Source organism: Gallus gallus, chromosome 18, assembly GCF_016699485.2.
Source record: "Gallus gallus isolate bGalGal1 chromosome 18, bGalGal1.mat.broiler.GRCg7b, whole genome shotgun sequence".
Taxonomy (NCBI): domain Eukaryota; kingdom Metazoa; phylum Chordata; class Aves; order Galliformes; family Phasianidae; genus Gallus; species Gallus gallus.
In genome coordinates this window covers 10,581,400-10,591,840 of record NC_052549.1, presented here as the reverse complement: position 1 = coordinate 10,591,840, position 10,441 = coordinate 10,581,400, and the positions used below count along the sequence as shown (strand labels likewise).

Here is a 10,441-nt window from a genome sequence, read left to right as displayed (position 1 = left end):
GCGACCGCGAAGGCGTTAATCGCGGCGCCGCGATGGGCGGCGGGAGGACATCGGAGCCCGGAGCGCTGCCCCGGGAAGGTCGGCGTCTGCAGCCCCTGAGCGCGGCGCGTCCCCGGCGCTCAGAGCCTTTGTCTTTGCAGCTACGATATGGTGCACTACGGCCACTCCAACCAGCTGCGCCAGGCGCGGGCCATGGGCGATTATCTGATCGTGGGAGTGCACACGGACGGTAAGCGGTCGCTCGGCTGTGCGCCTCTCCGTGCGCCCCGCGCTGTTACCCGCACGGCCGTTACGGCGGCCGCTCTCACCCCGCGGGTCCCCGGGAGCGGCGGCTGCCGGCGCGCCGTCGGGCGGTGCCGCTGTGCTCTGCTGAGCTGTGGTTGCGGCTCTCGGAGGCGCCACAGCCGGCCGAGGGTCAGCCCGGGGCTGCTCCCCAGTACGGTTCTGCACGGGAAACTCAGATCGAACCCGGCTGAGAGTTGAGTGCTGGGGAGTCGTTCCTGCTCGTGAACGTGGATCTGAAATCAGTTTATGGGTGCAGCTGGCAGCGTAGGGTGAAGCTGCCGCTCAGACGCTGTGCCGGGGGCTGCGGGGCCCGGCAGTGCCCTTGGGAGGCAGTGTGTGGGTGTGAGGAGTCACCGACACCCCGTGCCTGCAGAGGGAACCCCAACGCCTTTACCACGCACTTAAAACTGTGATGGAAGTAAAACATTTCTGAACTCACTGAGCATTCCTTGCATGCTATCAGCGCCCCTCAAGCTGCCTCGCTGCAGGCCGTACTTCTAACTGGGATTTCTCTCTCTCACCCAGAGGAGATCGCCAAGCATAAGGGCCCCCCCGTCTTCACGCAGGAGGAGAGGTACAAGATGGTGCAAGCCATCAAGTGGGTGGATGAGATTGCGCCCGGGGCTCCTTATGTCACCACGCTGGAAACCTTGGACAAATATAACTGCGACTTCTGCGTGCACGGCGGTGAGTGGTGCTCTGAGGTGCATTGGTACGAAGGAGGGCCCCGCAGGGCTCGCGTGCTCTTGGTTTTCCAGCTGCAAAGCGAGGAGCTGCCTGACCCGTGGCTGCAGACCGTGTCACGGTGCCTGCGCTGCTCTGTGCAGCTGCTCCCATTCGGGGGTGTTGGAGAAATGGGTTCGTGTGCTGGGAGTTGGGACAGCAGCCCGACTCCTTGGCTTTAAGCACCCGTTTCAGTCCCAGAGATGAAATGCCCTGTCTGACAGTTGTCCTGGGATTACGTTAAAACAAGCGAGAGCTGTGTGTGGAAGGAATAGGTGTTTACACCATCTAAGTGTGAAAAGCGCTGCCATAAGGTTAAGTGTGCAAAACCGCAGTCGTTTATGTCTGCTTATCCTGAGATGAGATCAGATCTGAAAAGCTTCGCTCTCCTGATCCGGCTGATAAGCTCCTAAAGCGCTTAGCTGGCCCTGTGCTCAGCCCCGTTCTGGTTAGGAACGTTTCTCAGCACACAGCTCTGAAGAGAGGCAGTGTTCTGGGGAAACATTCCTGCTTTTGTACTCTGTCCCTTCCTTGGACTATTCACGCTTGTTCAGTTTCAGCCCCTCCTCCCTACCCTTCCAAAGGTATTCTGTTAATTTAATCGGGCACAATCTTTGCTCTCTTTCTCTTATCCTTCCTCATTTGATCCCAGCAACCTCCTATTGATAAGGCGAGCGTTTCGTTAAATGCAAATAAATTGTTAATCTTCAATAAGATAGATGTGTTCTTTTTTTTTTTTTTTTTCCACGTGGACAAGATGATTATTGCATTCCTCGTTATCTTAATTGCCTGTCCTGAAAGTGCGTTTGGTGTTCGTGACCCTTTGCTAGGCCTGGTGAGGGATTAGCAGAGCAGAGGAGTGCTGGTTGCCTTTGCTCCAGATTCGCTGCTTTGATCCCCTCTGCCAATCATTCTGTCCTTCCACCTGGATTGCATTCGTGGACGCTGCATTCTGGCTGGGCTGTGATTGTGCAGATAATAAGTTTTGAAATGGCTGAGCTTAGCTTGGGAAAGTGGCACAGCAAACCTGCTGCTCCTTCCTCCCTCCTGGCACAGTGCTCTCTTCTGTCCCTGTGCCTCATGGGGAGGGAGAGGGGTTTGGGAGAGCTCCTCAGCTTTCCTGAGTGTGCAGCTGTGTAAGGAAGACAGGAGTTACCACTGCCCGCGCTGTAAACCAGGGATTAGGCTGAAGGAAGCCAGCGTAGGTTTTCACTTGTTAAGTCTTTATACCCTCATTAAAAGGAGGAGAGGAGTGGTTTCTGTAGAATGAGTTGGGACCCACGTGAAAGCTGAACCAGAGCTGATTCTGGAGGAGTTGAAGGGATGTATTAATATCTTTGTAGAAGTGCCATCACTGAGGGACCGAGCAGTGAAGCGCTGTTTAACTGACTGCAGAAACTGCAACGTGAACTGACAGCTCAGCGCAGTGCTGGAGAAGTCAGTTGAGGTGCTTTTAGCACAGACTGATGGTGGCTGCGTGTTGTCGCTCCGAGAATAATTCAGTCGTGCCTGCGGTTGGATTTGCTCGCAGGGCAACACGCTCTCATTTCCTGGGGCATCTAATGAACAACAGGCCAGCTTGCTAGCAGACTTTAGCACTGGGAGCATGCTTGTCCCTCCAGACAGGTTCATCTCTCAAGCCCGTGACGTTTCCTTGGAGGTGTGGGACGTACCCCGTGTGCTGTGATGTGGGCTGTAGGGGTTCTACTCTGCCTTACGTGGCAGATGTATTCCACTGCAGCCGTAATGCTAACACAGCTGCTGTGCAGGGAGGTTTGGAGCACAGCTCTGAGGCTTTCCTCTTTCTGCAGATGACATCACCTTAACGATAGATGGCAAGGACACCTACGAGGAAGTGAAGACAGCTGGGCGATACAGGTACTGCTGTGCAGCTTCCTACCCTGTGCTGGGCAGCTTCTGGGAGTTCCCGTCCTGAAGGGAGCTCAGATGAAGACAGCTGTCTTCAGCCTTGCTGTGAGGTGTGTCAGAGCTTTAGCTGCTTCAGCAGCCATTTTGGCTTCCCGAAGGTGATGCAGTCCAGCAGCTGCTGTTGGGCAGCTCTGGGGTTAGCTCTGCTGTGCCAGGTAGGTTTTCCTCGTGTCACCGATTGCCGTGGAGGCCCAGCAGGAGAGTGGTGTGCTTTATATCAAGAGCAGGTGGCAGGAAGATGTCCCTCAGGACGGTTGCTGGTTTGGATTGATCAGATTTCACAGGTGTAACAGTGGGGAGAGAAGGAGGCACGTGCTTCTGTGGCGTCTGCTTTACCCTTTGCTTATCTCCCTGCAGGGAATGCAAACGCACTCAAGGTGTGTCCACTACCGACCTCGTTGGCCGCATGCTGCTCATGACTAAGGCTCACCACAGCAACATAGTGAGTCAGAGGGCTTTGGGTGGGAGTTTGGAGTCCAGGCCAAACGTCGGCTCTTGCCTTCCACTGCTCCAAAATGGCAGTGGAGCTCCTGGGCCTGGCTCCCATATCCACGGAGAACTGGCAAGCTGGCTGCGGGCAAAACACTCTTTGTATTTACTTAAGCCTGCCTGAAATCACAGCGTACGGCCCGTGGTGCTTCGGGAAGGGGTATGGAAACGAAACTTTGATTCTCCCTTGATTGGCGTGAGCTTCAGGAATGGAAATGCTGGCTAGCCTATGGCTTCTGTGATTGTGGGGTTACAGAGTACGGCCACGGTGATCTAACAGCTCAGTGCTGCCAGAATTGGAAGTTCTTCCTTCTCACCGAGCTGCACGCTTCTGCCTTTTGCTGTCTCTGAATCTTATCAGACCTTTCTTGAGTCTCCTCGGCTCCCTGCCTGGTAGATAGCTAACGTAACCAAAGCAAAGCCAAGGATGCGCTGTTCCGTAGGTCGATGAATTGAATAGGCTCAGTAAATGAGCAGTGCACTGAATGGATTCGCTGAGAAGCAGCAGGGATGAGACGACATGGAAACGAGAATTGAGGGGTAGAGGGAGACCTTTCTTTTAGTGTGCTGAGCTGTTAGATTGGCTTAGCTGTAATAATGCAACTTCGCACCACGATTTGACGCAACGTCGCTGTCTGTCTGCAGAGATCTGAGCCCATCCCTGGTGGAGTCTTTGGAAACAGAAGGGACACAGTCCTGCCAGGGGCTTGCATAGTCAGGGGAACACACAGGTGTGCAATGCTATCCAGCTGTGCAGGTTGAGCAAGAACTGCTGTCGCTGTGTGATGCCAGGCTGAGGTCAGATAAGGAAGTTCCATCTGACTCACGCTGGGACACGACCCTGGTTTAGATATTAACTCCTTTGTTAGTGTTTAGTGGCAGAGATCACCGATACGCGGTCTGAGCGTGGACTTCCCAGCACTTCTGCCACACACAAGCATGTTTTTGGTTGGGTGAGCTATGTGAGTGCTTCAACATTTTGATTCTTTATCTCCCTTCAGGATGAGGACCTAGACTATCGGAAGCACACTGACAACTTTGGGAAGGTAATGTGAGTTCTGGTCTGAGACATCTGGGCGTTGGCCTGTCTGAGAAGGATTCCAAATGTGCTTTTTGGCCTGTATTGCAGGCTTGGTTTTTCCTCTACATTTATTAGTAACCTCAGTAAATCTCTGCCACCCCCATAAAGTAGCTGCTGTAGCCATTGAGATAGGTGCATGTGGCTGCACGAGCCCTGCAGTACTGCTGCTGTGAATGCTGTTTAGTGGCACCACAGAGCTCCACCCGTTGAGGCTTTGCTGTTTGGCTGGCTTGCTTGTAGCCTTTATTGCCACTTCCTCTGCAGTGCAGGTGCCCAGAGTTCCAGCACAGGGACAGGTTCTGTGGATTCTCCTTTTAGTACTGATGTTTTTACAGGTGTTGCCTCAGGTCTGGGAAGGATTTATGTAGCAGCACGTAGCTAGAACTCCATGCAGCCTGCTCTTAAGTAGCAGAGCGTTCTGCTGGGGCTCTGTGCTGTCATGTTCAGCTCATACCCTGGGCTACTTCTAAAGAGCTGTCTGTCTTTTTTTGCCATTTTTTTTGTTTTTCCTTCCTGGGTGTTACATTGATCCTCATTAACAACCACCTGTGCCCAAAGCCTGAGCAGCTTTTCTGCTCATTGGGGTTTTGCTGACCTCACTGAATTGTCCTCATCATGTTACCTGTTTTAAGCAGCCCTTTGGGGCCTGTTGCTCTTCTGTAGCTGTTTCCTGGTTCTTGGGTTTAGAGAAACATGTCTGGACTCTAAGCAGTCTGCACAGCCCCTGCCAGTAGTGTACCACCGTCTGCATACTGCTGTTTGCGTGGCTTGCCCTGGTCTTGGCTGAACTGCGTTTGTTCTTTCAAGTCTTTTAGAGCTGTTCACATGAGGGGAGCAAAGCGGAGGCCAGGGCCGGTGACCAGAAGTGCTTCATGGTGGGGCTCAGCCTCCACCTTTTGGTTTCACTGTGGCTGGGCTCTGTCTGCTGGACGGAGGTGGTTCCCCTCCTGCTTAGCATACTGCCCTGCCAGGTAAATGGGCAGGCTGCCCTGCAGCTTGAAAAGAGCATTTGCACGAAAGGACGTCGGTAGTTTGTGTGTTGTGCACCTGTTCTGTTAGTCACCCTGCCTCTCCTGGAAGTCCTGGTCTGCCCTGTTGCCTTCCTCCTCTTTAAGCTTTCCTCTCAGCGTCTCCTTATCTGGCTGTTGAGGGGATGATTTAGGCTGTGTTTGACAGAGAGAAGGGGGCTTTGGTGAGATCACACAAACGTCTGATGCTGGGAACATGGACAGTGCAAGCTAAGAGCTGTGATGTGCGCTCGCGAATTAAGACACAATCATTGCCTGCTGCTGTGTTCTGGTGTGTGTTTTTTTTCCTTATCCCCTCCTGGAGCCTGAAAAGGAAGCGTTTATGCTGTGTGTTTTCCTAGGGACCAAAGGGTCATAGTCCTTGGACCGGTGTCTCGCAGTTCCTGCAGACATCTCAGAAGATCATCCAGTTTGCATCAGGGAAGGAACCACAGCCAGGAGACACTATCATCTACGTGGCCGGAGCCTTTGACCTGTTCCGTATCCTTGACTCTGTTTTGTCAGGAAAATAGAGTTGATCTGTTTGATGTTCTTGTATTTAAGGCACCAGAAGAGGCTATCTTGAGGTCTGGCTCTTAGACCAATTGAGTGCTGTTAGAAAGCACAAGGCGTGCGGAGCAGACACTTCAACCCTGGGACAGTGTTGGAGGCATTTTGCTGAAACACCCAAAATGGGTGGGAATTCTGGATGGAGGCAAAGTTGTGTCCATGAAAGGCAGAGCTGCAAAGATGGCTGGCTTCTGCCCAGAACCTGAGAGCCAGAGGGGGAAGCAGGCAGATGTTGGTAGTTTAAAGGCCAAAAGCAATGGGGAAATAAACCCCTTGGGATTAATATATTCTGCTGTGGTTTCCTTATGCATCTGTTTCTGGCTTCCTTTCCCATTTGACTATGTGAGCTTCAATTCCTTAAATAGTTCTCCAGATATTGGGCATGTAGATTTCCTGGAGAAGGTTCACCAGCTGGCAGAGAGACCCTACATCATTGCTGGGCTGCACTTTGACCAGGTTTGTGATGTTCAAAGGCAGAGCAGATTGGCTGCTGTTCCTTCTGAAACAAGCAGGCTGCCCTCTGGGAGACGGGGAATGGTTGTATTGGCTGGTACAGAATGTTTGTATTAGGAGAGAGTGAAAAGGAAGAGGATCACATTGTGTTACTTCTAATTTTGACTGCTGCTTTGCCTTAGGAAGTAAATCGTTACAAAGGGAAGAACTATCCCATCATGAACATCCACGAGAGAACGCTCAGTGTCTTGGCTTGCAGGGTAAGTGCCTACAGCTCTGTCACTGTGTGCTGTTCCAGAAGTTGCTTAGGAGATGACATCCTTCACCCATCGCTAAGTCCTACATGAATTCTTCAGAATGTGCTGAGAAAGCAAAGGCAGGACTGATTGCTTCCAGCTGCCAGAGCTGTGCTCCCAAGGGGAGCCACTTGGCTTAGTCGTCATCCCAACTAACCCGAGTCAGTGAATCCATCCACCTCTTCCACCAGCAGTGAAAAGGCAGAGTGCTGCTCTGCTCTATGCAGACACATCTGCATTATTGCAGAAAACCATTTCGTTTCTGCAGCAGGGAAGAAACTTCCTCGGAAAGAAACGAAGGGGGGCCCGGAAGTGTGTGCTCTGAGCAGTTACTTTGGGGATTTGCTGTTTAAAGTCTGCCAAAAAGCATCATCCTCAGTGGAACAAAAAGGTGCTGTGTGACAAGTAGCAGCTGCTGAACTCACCTTCTGTTGGGCTCATAACTCTATAACCAGATAACCTGCTCAGGCGCTTTGTTTTGTTTAAAAACAAACAAAAAAGAACCCTAATAAGAATCCAAACTCTTGATCTGTTCTCTAGTATGTCTCAGAAGTGGTGATTGGAGCCCCCTATGCTGTCACTGCTGATCTGCTGGATCACTTCAAGGTGAGTCTTTGTGTATGGATGTACACGAAGATGTTGGGTATCGATGTGCATAGAGAGCTAAAATGGCACTGGAGAGCAGCAGAGCAGTGAGGGGTCCTGCTCAGTGTGTGCAGGGGAGCTCTGGATGGAGGCTGAGCCTCCAGGTTCTGGGTGTTGGTGTTTCTCATTCCCAGCTCTGCTCAGTGGGTGCAGTGGCCGTTACCGTCACCTTCTGGAGGGATGTGATGGTGTCGGTGACGTTGTACCTCTCTCCAGGTAACTCTTGTGTGTCATGGGATGACCGAGGTGGTTCCAGACAAGGATGGTTCTGATCCGTATGAGGTAAGGTGCCAACTACCACAGTCTGTGCTTCTTTGTCGTGATCTGTGACAGGTATGGTTTTGTTCACGCTCCTGGGCTGAGATGTGAATGGCAGTGGTTGCTACCAGCACGTCCTGGGCAGCTGGCTCTGTTTTTATCCACCCCTCAGAGCTACTTGTATCATCCACAACAGCCCCATTCTTTTAGTCCCTGTTTGTTTTGCCTGTTTCCAATACCTTCATGGCAGAATGAGAAACCTGGTAATCTTTGCTCTGTGCCAACCCCTTGCTCAGCTCCTGAGTGCATCAAGTTTTGCTTCTGGCAGTAATTCATTCTGCATCTGAGGAGATCACCTTGTGCTGTGCCTGGCTGAGCACCCACAGGGCCTTCTGGACCCTCTGCTCAGCTGTCATTTACGGAGCTGTAATGTTCCTTGCAGACAAATCTGCTGTGTTTGTTTGCAGGAACCGAAGAGACGTGGCATTTTCCAGCTCGTGGACAGCGGCAGCAACCTCACCACAGATTTAATTGTGCAAAGAATCATCAAGAACAGGTTGGCTTTCTCCATCTCTTAGTTCTGTTCTATCCTGCCTGTCTGAGGACTGATGGATGGGATTAGGCAGGAAGAAGGGAGTATTTAAGGCACGGAGGAGGAAATCAGTGAACTTGGTCCTTCCTCTTCCATAGCTTTGTTGCAGAACCTTGGCAGGCTGCTTCAATGTGAATTTACCAGAATGTACAGGGAAAGGAATAGCTGAACTGTTCTGCATAAGAATATGCTTCACAGCATGTTTTATTGCTTTTCCTCTTCTATCAATGAAGAGATTTCCGTGCTGTCCTCTTGTGGATTCAGCATCGCGCTTCTTTGCAAGCTTTGCTCCTTTAAGCTTGAGCCCTTCGCCTCCAGTGACCCCTGCTCAGATCAGCTGTCAGTTTGAATTTGGTGTTGCAGCATTAAGTGGTCTGCCCAGGACAGACCAAGCGTGGAATAGCAGCATCTTCTGCAGTGAGTGAACTAAGCGTGGTGTGAGCGGTGTGGGAGCCCAGGATCTGAGTGAGCTGACACCCCTGGGCAGCACTCAGTGCTGGCTCTCAGAGTGGAGGGTGGTGGGTCGTGATGAGGCTTCAGAAATACCCTCAGAACAAAACTGCAGAGGAGAGGGCAGTGCTCTCCTGTTCCAGGTGGTTTAAGTCTCCTAAAGATAAGGATTGGATAAGACTGATGGTGTTTTATGATTGATGCAGGCTGGAGTTTGAAGCCAGGAACCAGAAGAAGGAAGCCAAAGAGCTGGCAGTATTGGAGGCCATGAAGAGACTGGAGGAAGAGAAGCATTAGACCAGCAGGGAGCTGATGCGTTGCTCACAGAACGCCGCAGCGTCGCCTTCTGGAGGAGCAGGGAGCTCTTCTAGGGAGGACTGAACAGGGACAGCGCTGCCCGTGTGCTCAGGAAGTGCTGTCCTACCCTCTCCTGCACTAATTATGCAGACGTAATGAGTTGGGATCTTGTTGCCTAGTTCTTCCTCTGTTAATCAGCCACTGTTCCCTTTCCCAGGAGAAGATTTGACAAAAGGAAAAAAAAAGAAAACGAAGGTTTTAATTATAACTAACGTTTTAACATGTTGATGTGCTTTTACTTTCTGCCATTTCTGGCTTTTAGAAGATTGGAAATGGAGCAGCTGCTCGGGCCCCTCCTGCCCCCATCCACGTCCCGCTGTCCTGCTCAGAGCCTGCATTTTGGAGCAGCCCTTCAGGCAGCGGTGCAGACTGGAGGGGTCCCCGGGGAACGGACACAGCCCAGCAGTTCTGTGAGCTTTGGGCTGGGGATGTTGGGCCCATCGCTGTGTCTGCTGCTGCTGGTGCTTCTTGGCTGCTGCCTCTACACAAACTCCAGACCCAAACTGCTGCTGGTTGAACTGGACAAAGCCTTTCTCCAGCCGTGCCCAGTGCCGGTGAATCGTTTGCTTCACCAGTGACAGGCAGCAGCTGGGGGGGTATGGGGGCAGCACAGAGCCCCTCAGGCCTGCTGTTCTCCCTGGTGAGTTGAGGAATTTCTCTTGCACGAGGCTGGAGCGTACAGGGGGCCCTTACCAACAGCCTTTCCTGCCATGAGAGGTGCAGGACTCGGTGCTCCCCATGGGCCGTGCCTGGGGCTGTGCTTGCTGCTGCCACCAGAGTGCACATCGTGCCTGACAGATGTTACTGGGAGGAGTGACCCCGTGGGCTGGAATTTCACTGCTATTTTATGAGGGTTGAAGTGCAGCACATTTACCTCCTGCGGGGCTCTGCAGGGCCTGAGGAGGTCTGGGAAGAGCCGGGCGTTGGGCTGAGCCCTTCTCTGCCTCGGACATTCCAGGGTGCTGTGCTCGGCCTCTCCCTGCACTGTGCTGTATGATCCCTCCATGCCCATTCTTTTGTCCTCTGTTGTAAACATCTGTTGCTGATCATTAATAAAATGTTGAAGAGTTGTCTGTTGGTCTCTTTGGGCCTCGAGTCTGGGTGCCAGACCTTGGCAGTTGCATAAGCCATGACAGATGTGCAGTTGGGTTCTCGTGGTGCCTCAGTGCACTGTGGTGTGCAGGCAGCCCTGCGGGGTCCATCCTGCCTGCAGTTTGTGCAGATGGGCTGCAGAGCCTCACATCAGTGCCTTCTGCATCATGAATGTGTCATCTGTCTCAAGGTGCTGCCAACCATCCACCTGTGT

The 10,441-nt window shown here is 52.3% G+C and overlaps 1 protein-coding gene across 1 annotated transcript; it reads left to right on the top strand.

Annotated features, from left to right (window-relative positions):
- Nucleotides 1–103: 103 nt before the first annotated feature.
- PCYT2 (phosphate cytidylyltransferase 2, ethanolamine) lies at nt 104–9,501 on the top strand. Its single transcript, NM_001291966.1, is given in 12 exon segments — nt 104–229; nt 811–972; nt 2,820–2,886; nt 3,295–3,379; nt 4,428–4,472; nt 5,877–6,015; nt 6,458–6,540; nt 6,720–6,797; nt 7,374–7,439; nt 7,695–7,760; nt 8,204–8,292; nt 8,985–9,501. Coding segments are annotated over 12 exon segments (1,053 nt in total). The 5' UTR covers nt 104–147; the 3' UTR covers nt 9,076–9,501.
- Nucleotides 9,502–10,441: the final 940 nt, after the last annotated feature.